The 19731-nt window shown below is 37.3% G+C and overlaps 1 protein-coding gene and 1 long non-coding RNA gene across 3 annotated transcripts; both read left to right on the top strand.

Annotated features, from left to right (window-relative positions):
- Positions 1–8724: 8724 nt before the first annotated feature.
- On the top strand, positions 8725–10374 carry LOC122137651. The gene is made up of 2 exons (XR_006154992.1): positions 8725–9259; positions 9857–10374. It is a non-coding gene; the product is annotated as an uncharacterized LOC122137651 (long non-coding RNA).
- A 6710-nt stretch (positions 10375–17084) lies between these two features.
- On the top strand, positions 17085–19150 carry LOC109055485 (beta-crystallin A2-like). Of its 2 annotated transcripts, none has more exons than XM_042725601.1 (5): positions 17085–17209; positions 17793–17982; positions 18274–18415; positions 18648–18790; positions 18903–19150. In XM_042725601.1, exons 2-5 carry the CDS (start codon positions 17822–17824, stop codon positions 19048–19050), a joined length of 594 nt encoding a protein of 197 aa, XP_042581535.1. In that variant the 5' UTR covers positions 17085–17209; positions 17793–17821; the 3' UTR covers positions 19051–19150. The 2 variants fall into 2 exon arrangements, with proteins under 2 accessions (XP_042581535.1, XP_042581536.1); XM_042725602.1 differs by having other exon boundaries at positions 17160–17209; positions 17796–17982.
- Positions 19151–19731: the final 581 nt, after the last annotated feature.

Raw genomic sequence — 19731 nt, 5'->3', positions numbered from 1 at the left:
AGCAGTATAAAGAGATATAGGAGAAAAAGCCAACAAAACTTTAATCTTCATCTATAAAAACCTTTCTTCCTGGAAAACTAAGTTGTGGTGCCTCTTTCTTGTTCAGCCTTATCCACTGGATGATGTGGCCTCAGACAGTCTACAAGTTTGCCATTATATTACAAAGATTAAAAAATGTTGGAAAGGACAATCATCGGGTATGTGAGAAAATGGCTTGGATTCCCGCATTGCATCAGTAACATTTCACTGTACAGTATGGTAAAACCATGTTTTCATTACCTATTTTGAATCTAGTGGATTTTTATACAGTAAGTGTACAAAAGCATGATTAGTAATGAAACCATCTAAATCTGGTGGAATAGCAATAACTGCAGTAAAACTAAATGTGTTAAACCCCTGATGAAGCTGTAGAGAGTGTTAAAACTGCTCTCAGACATATTGTAGGATATTGTAGGATGGATGCAGCAGCAAGGTATACAGCTGGCTTTGGAACTGAAGTAAAAGCACCTGTTTCTGAGTTGTATTATTAAAGAAATCTATGGTGTACTCCTCTTGCCCAAGAACCCTAACCAGTGGATGGGAGAAGATCCATCATGCCTGCTGTAAAAAAAATCTCCAGCAACTAGCTGAAATTTGAATCAAATTAACTTTTTATTCAAGGTGATAAATTAGAAATATGATTGAAACTAAAGAGTGAGAAATGTTAGAAGAATAGAATAAGATCAGTAGATCAATATTGTTATCCTGAAATGTATGACTTCTTATTTTTGAAACAAATAGATAAATAGATGCCAGAATTGTCTTATTATATATAAAAAGATATTCAGTGCATGTGTTTAAATATACGTTGTATCTGAAGATGTCTAGAATTTATATCCCATATCCCTGGGAGAAAACATAAAAAGTTGATCCATTGCAGAGATTCTATGATTGTGGTTTATGTTAACTAAATAGTGCTTGTGCATTGTGTTGAATGAGAACGAGACCGGGTGACCAAGTCAAATACATATAACAGACATCTCACAGTAATGTTAGTTTCTAGTAAACAGGAAAGACCAATAATTGTTTACTATTACACCGTATACATTCTATATGTAGTAATTAGTGAGTTTACTGCTGTTTTCTGCATTTTTGCAAAGAAGCAACTGCTTGCTTTTTTCTGCAAAGAAGATCTGCTAATTAAATTAAAATTAAAACAGAATGAGGAACTGCTGTCGACCAGATGAGACTTATAAAATGTAGAGAATGTTAAGAATTGGAATTTGGATGAAGAGCTGAATGCTCAGACACCATTGTGGTCAGAATTCACAAAGGTTCAATCTGATTCATGCGGTTTTCTGATTGTTTCAAGTTTTAGATGTGACCTAGTCTCAGCCTCAGATATCACGCCCACGGACCGTTGGCTAAACGTCTGATGCATATGGGACACAAAAGTGGAAACACTTCAGGAGTGGTGAAGTCGTCATCGGATTGGTTGAATTCTACAAGATTTCCGGGAGCCGTGCGTGTCACGTTCTTTAATGTTTCACCTGGAAACAAAGATGCTGTGGCGCCAAACCCCCTCACTAAAGAAGAAAGCCATAGTGTTTACAACTGTGATGATGAGCACTTATCAGTATCAACTAAACAGTGGAGTTTCAAAAGTATGTGAAATATTTAAAGTTCGCAGCATAGAATCTTTCAAATACGTCCGAGAGTTTTACACACCGGTCTGTTATTGTGGTAACATTTCCACGCCCCAAAACGTGACGCTGGATGAAATGAACTGTGATTGGTTGTTTGACATGTTGGTCAAACAGCCTTATGGGTTGGCCTTAGTCAGTGAAACCTGCCATGAATTCCAGACCTTCAGCCTTCAGTATGTAGTCTGGCTACGCGAGACTAGATGCGACCAAGCAGCCACCTTGACTAATGGGAGCAAATGGACTATAGTCTGCGCAAGGGTGAGAGAGAGCAGAGACATGACTGCAGACAAAGAGGAAGTGGCTGATGGACCTTCTCCGCTCATGAAAGAGGAAGCTGACACTTCTGAGTCATCACGGATACAGACTGATGCAGGAAAAGGTGAAATTTTCACTTGAGACTTTTCCTAAAGACTTAGAGAACATCCTGCCATGCAGATTTGTGGTAAGATTCATCAAAAGGCTGAGAAGAAGCAAAGAAACAGCAGTGGCCAGAGACAACAACACCAAGCCTTTAAGTGCCACCACTGGCTGACAATCCAATGCAACAGCATGAGGAGTTCAACTGACTGACGATCCACACAAAAGTACTTGCATCCCTCCCTTGAGGGCACAAGTGCTGCACTTTTAATGATCACCACTTCATATTTTGTTGTTATAATACCAGTTTACTAATTACCGGTCTCACAGTGGCTTTTGCATTGTTCGGTTTTAAAATAAAAATTTGAATTGCCACATTCAAATAAAGATTTTAAAATGCAGGCTAAGTGTCATTAATTAAACAAGTATATATTCAGCTAATTGTCAGCCTCTTATATGTATGCTTCTCGTAAACAATTAATCAATATGCATATAAACAGCCTTTTATTTAACAGAATAGAATTATCATAGCTGATAGTAAGACATGCGAACATAAAAGAAAACCAAACTGGACGCTATATATTAAATACAATCAAAACTTTGGAGTAGGGATAACCTCCGAACCAAATTTTAAAAGCTCATTATTGTCAAATGTTTCTAAAATGTTTATATTCCAAGGCAGATTGCTGGCAACAGCCATTTTAGGATAGTTCAGATTTGGTCTTATTGATTTAGGAGTCCTCTTCACTACTCCTAATGTTTCACCGATTTAGGAGCTAGTTTTAGCGCTAAAACGCTTTGTGAAATACTCTTAGAACAAAAATTAGGAGTCCTAAATTTAGGACTGACACGCCCATTATTTTTAAGATTTTCTCCTAAATCGGTTATGAGTTATGAGCTACTTTTAGCCTTAATATATTTTGTCTATACGGGCCCAGATTTCTAAACTTTGGACTCAAAAATGCTGTCATCATCAGGGGTACAAGATGGGCATGGTTTGTTTTTTGGCCATGGATCCAAGATTTTGTGGAGATCTCCAATCAAGAGTTTGAACATTTTACTTGCGCAATGAAGGAAAATTGCATTTGAGAAATGGAAATTGACTCACTCAAGTGCAGGCCTAGGTCTATTAGTTCAATTTTGAAAAGATTTATGTCCAAGGTGTTAAATTCAACACCATGGCGACCAACATTGGATAATTGCAATTATTATCATAACATTTAGACACTGTTGCATGGGGGAATGCCACAGTCCCTATGTTCAGTAGCTTAAAGTTGTATTACCCATTCAGATTTTGCGTTATTCCACTCCTAACAATATATACGTTCCCCACTTAGTTTACAGTCTGCTGAGGCAGACAAAATTTATGAAGCTCTGGCTAGAGGGGTGTGTGAAAGTGTCTGGTGGTGCTGTACGAAAAGAAAGATATTGTTTGAAGAGACACTAAGACAAATAAATCATTCCATCAAAACAGCTGTTTTTAAAATGTGTCAAGTGGGCCCACAGGGCAAAATACAACCAATAAAATAATGGCTATGTATAAATTGGATTATGTATCCTGGTCAATATCAAGGTTATTATTGTGGCAGAAATATAACAAGGCCACATTTGCGCAGCGCTTAACATGAGAAGGCAAAGCAAGCAAGTTTGTTTTGTCCACCCCACACCTAACTTTCTGTTTTTAACATTTCAGCATGATGGACTTCATTGGACTGTTTTGTACTGTGTTGTGTCAAAAGTATCACATATGGTCTTGTTATTGCTAACATGAACAAAGTGGGTTGAGAGTTTTCCACGTAAAAAGGGCTGTGTAACTGAGTGAAGTGTTTAGTGTGCTGGAGAAATTATCTGATGATAATAGGTCTCAGTTTGTAGAGCAAGGAGAAAACAAAGTTGAATTGGCTAAATTTGAAAAGCATTATGCCTATTGATGGCAATGAAAATATGATAGCCCAAAAAGAAGCCAGGACAGCTTTCATTCCACATGTACTTTTCACAGGTTACACCATGAGAACAACAGGCCAGATAAGCAGATATATTATATGTTGTTGACTAGCAAAAATACTTAAGGTCTTCATTTACAGGTGTCAGCAGCTCTGTCAATGCCAGGGTTTAATTCACTCCATCAAAGAGGACCAATAAATGTGCTAATTGATCTTAGGAAAAGATCTAAAATGCTCAGCAAAATGGTTGGAGATTGAAACACCTGCATTCAAGTTTCTCGACTTTAACTACACCAATCAGTTTCAGCAACCCCACACTTCAAGAAAGTGAGGGATCAAGGGTGTTCTAGTAATGACCCTCCCTTGCCTACGAGGGAAAGCAAATTTGAAACGGCTCTCAAAGAGTCACCCTGGTGAAGATGGAACGTCCATGAGTCTAGTGAGAAGATCGACACGCCATAACGAAAATGAACTGATGGTTTAAGCTTAGCAGAAGTGTCCATTAGTGTGATGGGTTTGTGATGATTTCATTAGATTTACTCAAACTAGGACTGAGTGTTGATATAGATTTAAAGATTCGAATTTTTCATGTAAATGTAAATTGAATAGAGGAAAATTACTAAAAATAATATTATATAGGAATCCTACAGATGTTACAATTATAAATAATAGTTTGTAATAGATGACTGGTAACTTTTGTCCTTAATCTTTTAATGATATCGGATCTAGGGGATTTTACTTCAGTGAAGTGGGTTAGGTGATTACTAGACATAAACATAGGAAAACATGGTGATGACTAAAATGAAGACATTACTTCATATTTTAGAATGAGAATGTTTGGTAATTCACTTTACCGGACTAAATCAGAATATTCTTGTACAATCTAATTAAAGCTTGCAATCCAAGGCAGAAAGAGAAAAGAAAAGAAAAGAAAAGAAAAGAAAAGAAAAGAAAAGAAAAGAAAAGAAAAGAAAAAAAGGAAAAATAATAATCTAATTGTTTACATGGGTAACGGGAAGGACAAACCGTGTTTATAAGAATTCTTTAGAGTTGTGAGAGTATAATACAAACTGCAAATTGACATGGGAGATTGATTGTATGAGGAGACACATTTATTTTCTGGAATATTGATTGGTTGCTAATCAAGCTCAAATGCTCAAGTTCAAACCGAGAATTAAACCTGCCCTGCGTCCCAATGTGCATACTATACACCCTATATGCCCTAAAAAGTATTGAAAATAACTAATATCACATAGAATTTGGGATGGCTAGTATGCACATTGGGATGCAGGCCAAGGTAGGGAGCATATGTCAGACTCTGTTCCTTGTGTTGTGTGTGTTTTGCTCCTCATGTGTTTCCATGTCCTTATTTGGTCTTTCCTGTTCCTGTCCTTGTTGTGTGAATTCATTTCCAGCTGTGTTTTATTATTTAGTTAATTTGCTCCCAGGTGTGTCCCATTGGTGTCTGTGTATTTAAAGTGTTCCCAGTCCCTAGTTCTCTGTTCACTGTAAAATGTCATCTTGAGTTTGTCTCCCTTTGTTCATGGAGTTAAAGTCCAGTTAAAGTATTCTCCAGCATCTCCTCATTTCCCTCTAGTGGATTGTGACAGCATAGAACTAAAACTTAGACAAAAAAAATGTGGCCCATGTAGTTTGGACTAGAAATATGAATCTGGGCAGATCTGACATCCCAGCAGAACACAGAGTTATTGCTAATACAGCAAAAGTTTGAAAAAGCATTCTTAAGTTTGCAGTGTATGCACGTGGTGGTCTTGAATGACCTAAAGAATATTTGGCATATACCACTTGATCAAACCTCATCAATGAAAGGGGTATAAAAATCTGTTAAAAAGTTTTGAATTTGAAGAATTTCATGCAGTTTGTTGTTGGTACATGAATATGTAGGAATTCAGAGTAGGTCTGAGAGATAGATTTGACGCTCTCTGTACAAATTAACAGCTACCTTTGCAGCAGTATCAGCTTATTGAAAATAGACTATGTAAAAGCTCTGTATATAGCAGTTTACTATGGGGTATTCTGGTTCTAATTTTCTATTGCTTGAAAATTAGATGTGGTAAAACTGGGAAAATGTGTAAATAATTTTCATTCCAGTTTAGGATGCTGATGGAAGGAATATCAGGTCAGGTATAGGATTAAAGTGCAGTTTATCATCATTTGATTTTGTTATTAGATAGCTAACTTACACATTGCAGGATTAATTGGATCCTCCTTGGATATTCCTTAAAATGTATAAGAGTTTGTCTACAGAATTTGATCAGAAGTCTGATTTATGACCTTTGGTGTAAAACATGGAAAGAACATTTTCAGAGAGTGTGTAAGATGTTATTTTATCTTCTATGGTTATCAAAGAATGATAAAACAAAAAAGTGTGGAGGAAATTTTATTTTCTGTATTTGCTTCACCGTACTAAAGAGTGTTCTTTAGACTGTCTCAGTTTGCTTCAGTATGCTTGAGTTTTCGATGAGCTGAGAGATAACAGCACATCTATTTGATGTGTGTGTGCAAGACAAGTGTGAGACAGATGCTATTTTAGTTTCTTAGATGTCCTGGCTACTTAGAAAATGATTTGCATTAAATTCTTAGAAACGCATCTGGAGGACATAGTTGGCACCTTAAATGGACATATATGTTGAATATGCACTATGATTGCACAAGATCAAAGCATCCGGATTTGATGAAGGTAAATGCTGAGTGGGGTGTTGCCTCGTTGTTGCAATCTACAGCCAACCCTGAATGACTATGAATGTAGACCTTTTCCTGCAGAAAAAATAATAATTCAAAAGACTTTTGTCTCATACCTTTGACTGAAATGGAAAATTGCCACAACACAGTCGTGTTTCTTAAACATAAACTGAAAGTTTTCATTTTGTGTGCCATATGAACGCACAGAAATACTTATTTTCCATCGTTTAACACATGATGGCGCCATATTCCTACTACAAGCACCGAGCAGGACCAATCACTGAAGCGAGAAGATAAATTCACAGGTGCTAATTCATAGAATTAGAATGTCATAGAAAAGTTCATGTATTTCAGTAATTCAACTCAAATTGTGAAACTCGTGTATTAAATAAATTCAATGCACACAGACTGAAGTAGTTTAAGTCTTTGGTTCTTTTAATTGTGGTGATTTTGGCTCACATTTAACAAAAACCCACCAATTCACTCAACAAATTAGAATATGGTGACATGCCAATCAACTAATCAACTCAAAACACATGCAAAGGTTTCCTGATCCTTTAAAATGGTCTCTCAGTTTGGTTCACTAGGCTACACAGTCATGGGGAAGACTGCTGATTTGACAGTTGTCCAGAAGACAATCATCGACACTCTTCACAAGGAGGGTAAGCCACAAACATTGATTGCCAAAGAAGCTGGCTGTTCACAGAGTGCTGTATCCTTGCATGTTAACAGAAGGTTGAGTGGAAGAAAAAGATGCACAACCAACCGAGAGAACGACAGCCTTATGAGGATTGTCGAGCAAAATCGATTCAAGAATTTGAGTGAACTTCACAAAACTGGGGTTTTGGCTGGGGTCAAGGCATCAAGAGCCACCACACACAGACGTGTCAAGCAATTTGGCTACAGTTGTCGTATTCCTCTTGTTAAGCCACTCCTGAGGCATCTTACCTGGGCTAAGGAGAAGAAGAACTGGACTGTTTCCCAGTGGTCCAAAGTCCTCTTTTCAGATGAGAGCAAGTTTTGTATTTCATTTGGAAACCAAGGTCCTAGATTCTGGAGGAAGGGTCGAGAAGCTCATAGCCCAAGATGCTTGAAGTCCAGTGTTAAGTTTCCACAGTCTGTGATTTGGGGTGCAATGTCATCTGCTGGTGTTAGTCCATTGTGTTTTTTGAAAACCAAAGTCACTTCATGCTTCCTTCTGCTGACCAGCTTTTTGAAGATGCTGATTTCATTTTCCTGCAGGATTTGGCACCTGCCCACACTGCCAAAAGCACCAAAAGTTGGTTAAAGGACCATGGTGTTGGTGTGCTTGACTGGCCAGCAAACTCACCAGACCTGAACCCCATAGAGAATCTAGGGTATTGTCAAAAGGAAAATGAGAAACAAGAGACCAAAAAATGCAGATGAGCTGAAGGTCACTGTCAAAGAAACCTGGGCTTCCATACCACCTCCGCAGTGCCACAAACTGATCACCTCCATGCCACGCCGAATTGAGGCAGTAATTAAAGCAAAAGGCGCCCCTACAAAGTTTTGAGTACATGTAGCATAAATGAACATACTTTCAAGAAGGCCAACAATTCCCTAGAAATGTTTTTATTATTGGTCTTATGAAATATTCTAATTTGTTGAGTGAATTGGTGGGTTTTTGTTAAATGTGAGCCAAAATCATCACAATTAAAAGAACCAAAGACTACTTCAGCCTGTGTGCATTGAATTTAATACATGAGTTTCACAATTTGAGTTGAATTACTGAAATAAATGAACTTTTCCATGACATTCTAATTTATTGGGATGCACCTGTAGGTTCTGGATGTTACACACAGCCTACATCTCATCTCATTTTAGAAAAAAAGTTACATATTTAATATGAGGTAAAACAAATGCAGTTATGTAATAGGCTATATGTAGGGCAATTGCCTATATAACTCATATTTGATGTAACATTATTCTACCAGTTAAACGGATACGAGACTGCTGCTATTTAATTTTTTTTTTTTTTTTGCACATGGCTATCTAAAGTAGTAGTTGACGTTCATCCGGTAACTACTTTTTCAGCGCCTGATCTGAATCAGGAAAAAAAGAACATTTGCAAGTGTCATGTAAATTTTGTGCAAATTAAACCCGCCCTGCGTGAAACAGCAAGTCCTTCCTTGTCTTCTTATTCGTTATGATTCGTCGACTGAATGATTCAAAAACTTGTAGCCTACCGCTTACGACCAGATAATCCACATAAAATATCGATATATATCATATCTTGTTAGATCGCATAAGTAGCTAAAAAGAAATTTGCATCTAAAGCCTTGGAGGCCCAAACCACATTTCAGCAGGACCATCTCACTCCGCCCCTCGGTCAACATTAGACCTGCTCTAAAGTGCGGCAGGTGCGTGGAGAGATCAGCACCTTTACAGCTGCGGGAAGAGGACAGGGGGCATGATTTTTGTCGACTATAAAAACCCGTCACTGGCCAAGCTGATTCACAGCACCTGCAGGTACGGAAACGAGCGTGTCGATTGAGGCCTTCCACAGCACAGAGCAACCTGGATGTGAAACTACAGATGTGAGCAAGACAGGTAAAATAAAAATAAGCTATAAGGCTATCCAAAGGAGTTTTCTTAGTTTGGGGTATTTTTTTTTTGTTGTTTTTTTTTTTTTGCTCCCTAAGGTCCGTGCATAGACAGATTGGGGTAAAATGCTTCTTCTTTTTTTTTTTTTTTTTTTTTTTTACTGTTACTAAATCTGAATTTGATATAGCCTATACACACTAGAGTATCAACACCTATTTTTATATTGTTACTGTTCTTTTTTAACTTTTTTGTGCCCTTTATCTAAAAAAAAAAATTCTAAATTAAACCTTTTAGTAAAGTAAATTTAACCCTAGTTATATTTAGTTAAGTAAAATGAAAGTGTTGTCAAAATTCCATCCTGCAGTGAAAAATCCATTGCACCTTTTTTAAACCAGTTTGAATGTAAAATGTCATTTCTGCAGTAATTACCAAAACTCTAAAAACTATTAAACTTGAGTAGAAATTGTGTTTAAGGAAAGCTAAATAGATGGAAAAACATTATTGTAATGAAATATGAGTGTATTAAATTTTAAAATACATATAAAGTATTACTAGTACTGTATATCCTACTTGATGTACCTTAACTGTTTTACTTATTTGCAGGTTATGGGCAGGGAACACAGCTGAAAAATTAGATGAATGAAAAGCTACGGATTCACATTTTTGACAGTATTTTCTACAGTAACTTTGGAGTTTATCACAACGCACCCCCAGAATTTCGATGGATAAACTGCACTTGCTTTACGTTGAGCCACACGCACAATACATGTGGGTTCAGTTTTGTTCGTTCGGCTCGCGTTAAGCAAGTGCAGAACTTCTTCAGTGCCAAACTTCTGGGACATTTTTGGATTAGAAGCAAGAGTAACTGCTGTGCTCTTTTTTTTTTTTTTTTTTTTTTTTTTGGAATTGTTTTTTAAATGGAAAAAAATGTATCTCAAAATGAATGAGCCACAACTGATCATTTGTCTTCTGCAATGGTCATGATTTACAGTGTCATCCGTTATCCAACATCATGTTTGTTGAGTTATCCACTTCCTCTCTCCTGTGCTGTTTATAAATGAGGGTGAAGTTCTCATGCTGCAGTGATGTAATGGCAAAATAAAGTTCTTCGTAACTCCTCAGTGTTTGTATGTTGAGTTATCACACGTACGCTGGCCTGGTAACTGTGGAGGCGTATGGTTACTATGGAAAGTCAGTGGAGAGTTTGATGTGCAGAAGGGGTAATGGGTAATCGGCTCTAATAGGTAACCGGTAAAACATTAACTAGAGGAGCATGGACTTCTCTTCCCTCTCCATCAGCCTGGCCATCTGCTCCTGGCTGTTTCACACAGGCTCACATTGATTCACCCTGGAATCCATATCTCTCAAGTCAAATTAATTCAAATAAATTACCATTACTACCCCAACTCTTCTGGATACCACGCACATAAAGCCATTCAACATCTGTGGCTGTTATTAGGTTGGCAGTGCACCTTTATAGCACTTCTCTGCTGTGTTTACCATACAAATGCATTATATTAATTGTTATAGTGTGAGGCACATTGTTTTCTTTCCCATCTGTTGCTTCTATTAAACCCTACCACAAAGCTCATAGACTATACAAGCATAGTATTAAGACAAAAGCAGTTTAGCTGAAAGCAAAACATTGTCGTTTATAGCAGATGTGAAATCAGAGGGTGGTTATTAGATCAGAATTTCATGTACTGCTTTGATGATGCTGAAGGTTACTGCAACTAAAGAGGCTCCAGGGGCCATGTGTTTCAGCCAAAGACCATTACAATACCACTAATGAAATATGCAAGTGCCTTTAGGCTGCCTCACAGCCTGTGATTGGACATACAAGTATCTTCAATATCACCAATTAAACTGAGAAATATTGAGGTCAACATTCAGTATGCCCAAAGCAATTAGAAGGATCTTTTGTTTGGAGCGTTTACTGACTGATCTGGCAAACAAACATAAACACACCTGCATAGAACACATGGACATGCACACATACAAGCCCTATACAGAGTCTCAAAAACATATATGGACATTTAAGCCACATTTTAAAATACATGATTTATATTGCATGAATATCAGTGCACTTTATATTGTGCATATGTGTGTGATAAAAGTCTTTTATCCCAGACATTTATTTGATCAGAAATACAATGAGAACAGAAATATTGTGAAAGTTTTTGGAAATTATTTCAGAATAACTTATTTCTGTGATGATGAATCCACAGCCATTATTACCATCTTCTGTGTCACATGATCCTTCAGAAATAATTTTAATATGTTGTGTTCAAAAAATGATGGTGAATATGATTGTGCTTCCTAATATTTGTATGCAAACTGTGATACATTTTCCCCTATTGATTTTGTGATGAATATACAGCATTTGATAATTATAAATATCTTTAAATGTCACAGCCCAAAAGTAGTGTTTTTTTTTCTTTCTCAAAAGGTGCATTTTATATATGAATATACTGTTACTAACAAAAATGTATATGTGACAAAAACACACACAGCTGCAAACAAACACGAAAAACACACCAACTACACACACACTCAAACAAAGACCCTGAGTGAGAGTTACAGCATATTTGTTGGTGATGCAGATGTCTGAGTTTAAGCTGTCAGGGCCTGTTTTTCACACACAGAGCAGGATTAGTTTCCATGGTGCTAGTGAACATGTGGCAGGTGGTTTTGGCCCTCAGCTTTGTACTACAAGCAGAAAAAGGCACCAGTTTTGTCACTGTCTATGAGAAAATCCTAAAACGACAGAAAGTACATTTTGTAGGACGCATCTGCTATACATCCATATCTATACAAAAAAAATTTTTTTTTTAAATGTTATTTTGTATATGTAAAGTTATTTTTAATATATATATATATATATATATATATATATATATATATATATATATATATATATATATACATATATATATATATTTATTTATAAAGTGAAGCAAAGTGACATACAGTCAAGTATGGTGACCCATACTCAGAATTCATGCTCTGCATTTAACCAATCCAAAGTGCATATATATGTGTGTGTTCTTTCTGTTCCATTTTTCCATTCCAGTAAACATATCCATACTGCAACTTCTTTGTCTGTTGCATTTACATAAAAGATAGAATCTTTAAAATGAATGCAAATTAGAAATTTGGCAGTGAAATTGGTGTAACTGTTGTGCTGCATGTCTGTATGGTGGATATTATATTCAAGGTGTGTGTAAACTTCACCGAATATAGTTCCAAGGACAGGTGACTGGTTAACAGCCCTGGAGATGTGCGTCATCCAGACAGCACTTGTTTTCCAAAGTCTACCTGACAACATGAGGATGCTAATGCCATCTCATAGAGACGCAGAAAGAACAGGGGACGAAGAGTGTTACCATGGAACAGATGGATTTATGAAAGAGACACACACACACGCACACACACAGCGCTTGCATACTAACTGACCCTGTCGTTCACACACGGAATGAGATACACACTAATAAACATTCATCACACACACAGGTGTAGGGTGTAGCACGCTGACAGCAGGAGTGGGGGCAGATGTGTAAACACTACCTGTTTGTTCTGTGTAATGGCTGAATGACTGGGGAAGTGAGAAGCAGGTGATGGTCCTGGAACACTAAGCTCCATATAGTACATTGTGTCAGCACGGGATTCTCTCCAAGAGTGAATGGAGTGAATGATTCTCAGGGTAATAAGAGAGTGTTTATGTATACTATTGATTATTCTACAACTTTTTTAATGTCTTTGAAAGAAGTCACTTATATTCTCACATTTCTTTCATAAAAATCCTGTAAAAACTGTGAAATACTATTCCATTTTAAAGTAACAATTTTATATTTGAATATATTTCCAAATGTAATTTATTCCTGTGATGTTTCCACAAAAACATTAAGCAGCAAATGTTTTTAACATTGATAATAAAAAGGAGTATTTCTTGAGCACCAACTTATTGTATTAGAATGATTTCTGAAGGATAATGTCTGCTAAAAATTCAGCTTTGCCATCAGATGAATACATTTCAGTTAAACAGTTATTTCAAACTGTATTTACTGTATTTTTATTTATTAAATACATTTTTATGAGCGTTAGAGAATTCTTCCAATAACAGAATTTAAAAAAATCTTAATTATTATAACCTTTGACCAGTAGTGTATGTGCTATACTACTACTAATTTTGGAAAATTTTACCCCACATTTTAAGCCCAAACTATCTTGTCTTAATCTGGTTCATTAAGACCTGGCTGACTCACTGTGCTACTTTGAATGGTTATCTGTGTGTGAGAGAGAGTAGGCTGGCCTGTGATGTAAATGGACTAATTTTACTGTGAAATGACTGCTGTAGTGATGCAAGGAAAGATGTGATTAGCCTGCAGCCTTGACTAAGCTTGTTCTGTCTCACACTCATAGAAGCATAGAAACACTTCTCACTTATTTCTATAAGTATATAATCCGTGATCAAACATCCATTTGACTTTTTGATCATCACAATGTATTAAAAACCAGTATAAATTCATACATACAATTCTAAAAGCAAATGTAGGCCTATACAATCCCCCAATCTGCACAATGTTTGTTGGACCAATATAAAAACCGTCTTACATTTTTGGTGGTTGTAGAAAGCTATAGAAGATAACCTTATTTATGCCTGTTCTGTCATTTAACATCCATTTATATGATTTAAAAATTAAAACTATTTTTTTTTTGCATATTTTTTGATAATAATACATTGGAGTTTCTTTTGGTTCTGTGGCCAGTTTACTGTAAAAATGTCCAACAGTCAAAGTGACGTGACATACAGCCAAGTCGTGCTCAGCATTTAACCCATCCAAAGTGCACACACACAGCAGTGAACACACACACACACACACACACACCCGGAGCAGTGGGCAGCCATTTATGCTGCAGCACCCGGGGAGCAGTTGGGGGTCCAGTGCCTTGCTCAAGGGCACCCCAGTCATGGTATTGCCGGCCGAGACTCAAACCCACAACCTTAGGGTAAGGAGTCAAACTCTCTAGCCATTAGGCCACGACTTCCCCATCACATCAGTCATGCATCACATCAGAATTTTTATCTTTTTTAAATCATGCAGTGATTTTTTATTTATTTATTTATTTAGTTTTTACAAAATGGCTCTATCCTTTGTTTCATAGCTGCATTTTATGTAGCCCAAAAACGAGAAAATTCAAGAAACTATTTTTTTTTATTTGTCACATACTCAGTTATAAATATGATACATAACCAGCAGTAAGATGTAAGTTAGGTCCGCTCCATAGATTGTGCAAACTTAGACAAGTATAAGACAAATAATGTAATAAACATGGAGATAAGATAATAAGACTGTACAAAATAAAATAAAAAGCCTGAGAGTACAGGGCAGTACATGATAATCCTAGAAAGGAGAATATATAATAAATATTTAAAGAAACAGGAATGTACAAGTGAGGAATATGCTGAGGTATGTACAGAGAAGAATTTGAAGTGAAGTTCAACAGTGCAGGTTGTTACATAGCAGCAACGAAACCAGAAAGTGCTATGTGCAACGACAATGTCAAGTTTTGTATTCTTTACACATAACATGTCTCATATTTAATCTCAAGCATGGTCTTTTTGACTTTTGTTTTTTGGGAACCAATTACACTTGTAGTTTTGAACTGCATTAGAACCATTATTGCTTATGGTACTGTGGGACGGTCGCAATTCGTATCTGTCAGACCTATGTTTCTGTTTTGTTGTGTTTTCTCCCTATGTGCTCTCCTTGACCTAGTTCTTCTCTTATGTCTGATTGTATTATTTGGTTCAGGGGTGTCTGGTTAATTACCCTCGTTTGTGTCAGTACTTATAGTGTAGTCTGTCCCTTGATTCCTTTGTCCGATGTTAATGTCATTTCATGCATTCTATGTGCAATGTGTGTGTTCCTTCCTGCCCTGTGTTACCCGTGTTTTGGATCATTAAGGACTGTTCTACATATATATGTCCCCATCTCCATGATCCCAACAAAGTAAGCAACGTGACAGAACACTGGACCAACAAGGATGAACTGGGCTGAAGACTAGCTGTGGTGCCTATGGTGGTAGGCCTTTGGAAAGGTATGTGGAGGAATTCCTTGAGCTTTCCCATTGGGTGAGCTGGCATGTTGCTTCACTCTGTGCTTGTTTTCAGTATGGTCTGGATGAAGAAATGATTCGCTGTAGTCTTCCTGTGTGTGAATTCTTTTTGGTCGAGTTTGGTTGATTAATCTCATCCTGTATTTAAATGGTTCAAATTTTGAAGTAGAAGAAGTTAAGGAAAACGTGAACCATCCTCATCCAGCCCCCTCTGAAACACACTTTGCCTCTCCGGCTCATCCAACACTGGGACCCTCCACATGCCTAACCAATGGTCCTGATCACCCATCTCCTTTCATGTTTCCCTGAGCCCACAAATGGACTTCTAACAGCACTGACCTGGGGCCAAAGTTGCGGACCCAACATTAACATCTGTCTGGTCAGTACTGAGATCCACATCCCTTCCTCTGTCTCCAATCCCAAGATCCTTTCCAGTCCTCAGCCCAGAAACAGCAGCCGCTCCTCTCTCAAGCCTAAGTATACATCTCCGGCAAGGGTGGCCAAATCTAATTCCAATTCCAGGGCCACGGAGGCTGCTCCGCCATGGCACCCTGAGCTGCCTGCTCCGCCATGGGCCCCTGAACTGGTACCGCCCTGGAGGCTTCCCATCCTGTACAAGCCAGTCCTAAGAGGCCTCCAGGGCACCCATCCCCTTTGTTGATTGTATGTGGCATGAGGATGTGCCTTCCGGGAGGGGGAGGTGATGTCAGACCTATGTTCCGTGTGTGTGTGGCGTGTTGGGGTTTTTTTTGTTGTTTTTTTTTTCAATATGTATTAATGGATTTTCATAAGATTTAAAGTCTAGGTTTGGGACAAAGGTAAAATAAAATCTATATACAAGGCATTTGAAAAGTGACAAAAGCAAATTATATAGGTACTAAAGCTTCCAAGACTGTTTTAATGTGAATAATACGTAATATAAATTAGTCTCTGGGACATAAAAGTTATAGAAACACCCATATAGCAGATGTATAAAAAATAGCAGCATATAAATTGTGCAAGCAATATTAAGTTTAGAGGGAATTTCTGTGTTCTTTCAGAAGTTCCCAAAAGCTCTTTCTTTTTTTTCTTTTTTTTTAACCACTTAAACAGCTTGTTTTTACGAAGTTTATATTCAGTATACTAGAACGTGCTTGAAGAAAAATGAACCGCATGAATATCTGTAGTCCACCTGTAGGTGGTACAATGATTGTACCCCCACAAAAGATGGGAGCTATTGAACAACAGTACCTTTTGTTCGGACTCTTACAATAGTGCATCATGTTCCTGAACCTCTGAGAACATAGCACATCATGGATGGATGGTCCACTGTAAAAAAGAAAAGGAAAAAAAACCCGAAAACGACAGGATTAATACAAGATTACTGCTGAAAATACCTTTTAGCTGAGATTGATGACTGGTTGTTGGATATCTTTACCAGCAGATTCTTATTTCTTCTCCTAAATTTGTGCAACATCAACTGACAAGAAGCAAAATTATCAGTAAGCTTCCCTATGAACTGCAAAATCAGTGTTTCAAATCATTTTCTGACACTGTTTTACTATTTCTTGAGCGGACCCCATGAATCTGCAGCCAGTGGACATTGCAAGGGCATTTAGAGTGTGTAAATGTGTCTGTGTTAAACTGTATGGCTGGGCCTTGTTTTTTCTGATGAGTCAGAAAACTGAAGCCCCTGTTAGACAATAACAGGACTAAAGCTCTCTTTTGACACATGTTGCTGAGCTGGCAGTCCCTCTGCACATTCTGCAGTAACTGCAGTGACAGCAGCTATATAAACACCCCATATTGGACCGACCCCCAACGTTAATTACGCCAAAACTCTCCCACAAACTGCATGTGAGTATGGGTCGCCGTCATGCTGCCAAAATCAACATCATAAACTTCTTGAAAGTGGATTTAACTGTGAAAATGGATAAACTGATGCTCATTTGTGTTGAACGGACACAATCATCATGGATCGTCATGAATGACGGGAGATAGAGGCCTTTGTGAATTTTTCCATGGACTGAAAAGTCACCCATTTCTGGTGGTTACTAAATAAATTTTTAAAGCAATGTTGGAACTGAGGCATTTCAGCCATTGCTGGATTCATGGGGCCCTATTACCTATGATGGCAAACTTAAACTATTGATTTTCTCTGGTTGTTTTAGTGCAAAGAAAGGAACGTGTCAGAAAGGGACCCTTTTTTCTTGTCGCAGCTAAATTGAAAGGGCCTAATTGTACGAAATGCATTTACTCTTAACTGACCTAGAACAAGGTCCCTCTTGCACTGTCAGTAATCTTTCTTTTGATAATTTGACGCTAAAAGTAAAGCACTGAGGTCATAGGTTAAGCCTGAATGTTGAATAGTAATGTTTGTGATCTGTCAGGTTAGGGCAGATGTTGTTGTATTGTTAACCTTATCCCTTAATGTTGCCAGTAGCTGGAGAGAGCAGACAGGTGGCCATCATGAATCAGCGAGAGCAGATGGAGCAGCAGGGGCAGTGGAGGATCACAGTGTGGGAAGAGGAAAACTTCCAGGGCAAGCGCTGTGAGTTCATGCTGGAGTGCCCAAACATTCTGGACAGGGATTTCCAAAAGATTCGCTCTATCAAGGTGGACAATGGCCCGTAAGTGTGTGTGTGTGTGTGTGTGTGTGTGTGTGTGTGAAAGATAATTTTAAAAATTTACATGTGTATATTTTTTTTTACAAGTAAAGGTTTTCTCTGTCTCTCTCTAATATATACAGTGTATATATATATATATATATATATATATATATATATATATATATATATATATATATATATATATATATATATATATATATATATATATATATATATATATAAGCATTTTTTTGTATATATTTGTAAATATGTTTTCTGGGAGATAATATATAATATGAATAATTTTTGCAGCTGGGTGGGTTATGAGTACCCAGAGTATCAGGGTCAGCAGTTCATCTTGGAGAAGGGAGATTATCCCTGTTATCAGGCCTGGAGCGGAAACAGCAGCTACCGCACTGAGCACCTGCTTTCCTTCAGACCCATCAAGTGTGCTGTGAGTTTTGCATTTAATGCATTTTAAGTGTCTCATTTATTTACCTTTCATTTTTAGAATAAATCAGATTTGTTTGTGAAATATCACAAAATCAATATTGTGATGTACTGAAAATGGCAACGTGTGATAATGTTAATAAATTTAACTTTATTAAAATGACATCTTGCATCTGACATGTAAACCTCTCAAAACATACTTTCTGGTTCTAATTTTTGTCCTCTTTCATCACCAGAACCACAGTGACAGTAAAATTACCCTGTACGAGTGTGAGGACATGATGGGACGCAAGTTCGAGATGTGTGATGACTACCCCTCTCTTCAAGGCATGGGCTGGTGCAGTAAGGAGGTTCCTTCTTTGAAAGTCAACTCTGGAGCGTAAGCCATCTTCCATTTCTCCTGTAGGACTATAAGTTGTAAATGTATTACTTCTTTCTGCAGAGAGATTTATCTCAATAATAATTATATGTTGTTCTTGCCTTTACTGCAGCTGGGTGGGCTACCAGTTTCCAGGTTACCGTGGATACCAGTATATCTTTGAGAGAGACAGACGTCAGGGAGAATACAGGAAATATTATGAGTATGGCACCCAGGCCCACAGCAATCAGATCCAATCAATCCGCAGAATTCAGCACTAAGTCCGCCCCCACTCTTCTCCCATTGGCTACTGTGTATCAAGTGACAGCATGATATTGAGACAAATCAGGCAATAAACGCTTTTTCAAACTCCAGAAAAAAGAGTGTGTTTGTCGCCATTCCTTTGATTTATCCAAACCGTGGGCAGAAAATTTAACGTTAGATTGTGTTATTATTTTATAGCAAATTGACAACAGCTTATAAGGCTATCCAAGCCTTTGTGCTGACAGTATAAAGATTTAGCATATTGTTAACAAATATTTTCAATTCAGATTAGACATCTTTAGATTAGATTTGAGATTTATTTTATTTTCTATTAGATTTTTTTTTCTTAATGTCAGACATAGAATGTATATTGTTCTTGTCGGATTGTATTTTATTTTCAATAAACAAAAGCACGAGATGATGGCTGTTTCTACTGTGTGCAGTGTTGCCAGATCTATTGAGTTATGCTGCGTAAAATGTTTATTTATGATGATTCGGCATTGGCTATTTGAATATTACATAGAAGTTGGTTTAAATCTCCTTATTTGATCAGATTTTATATAGTAAATCACCGAGAGCTGTCCGCGGTGCTGACATCTTCTAGCTGTATAATAGAGAGCAAAACTAACAAAACATTCATAATATTTGAAATCTATGTATTTGCAAGATATTGTTTCATTAATTTCTAAACTACACAA

Source organism: Cyprinus carpio, chromosome B6 (genome assembly GCF_018340385.1).
Source record: "Cyprinus carpio isolate SPL01 chromosome B6, ASM1834038v1, whole genome shotgun sequence".
NCBI lineage: Eukaryota > Metazoa > Chordata > Actinopteri > Cypriniformes > Cyprinidae > Cyprinus > Cyprinus carpio.
Note: the sequence above shows the minus strand (reverse complement) of the source record. Positions and strands in the feature narration are given on the sequence as shown.

What these genes read in the sequence shown, in the direction of transcription:
- LOC109055485 (XM_042725601.1), top strand. Translation starts at nt 17,822, where the DNA reads ATGAATCAGCGAGAGCAGATGGAGCAGCAGGGGCAGTGGAGGATCACA. An exon ending in TCAGACCCATCAAGTGTGCT is followed by an intron (nt 18,416 to 18,647) that starts GTGAGTTTTGCA and finishes TTTCATCACCAG; the next exon opens with AACCACAGTGACAGTAAAAT. An exon ending in TTGAAAGTCAACTCTGGAGC is followed by an intron (nt 18,791 to 18,902) that starts GTAAGCCATCTT and finishes CCTTTACTGCAG; the next exon opens with CTGGGTGGGCTACCAGTTTC.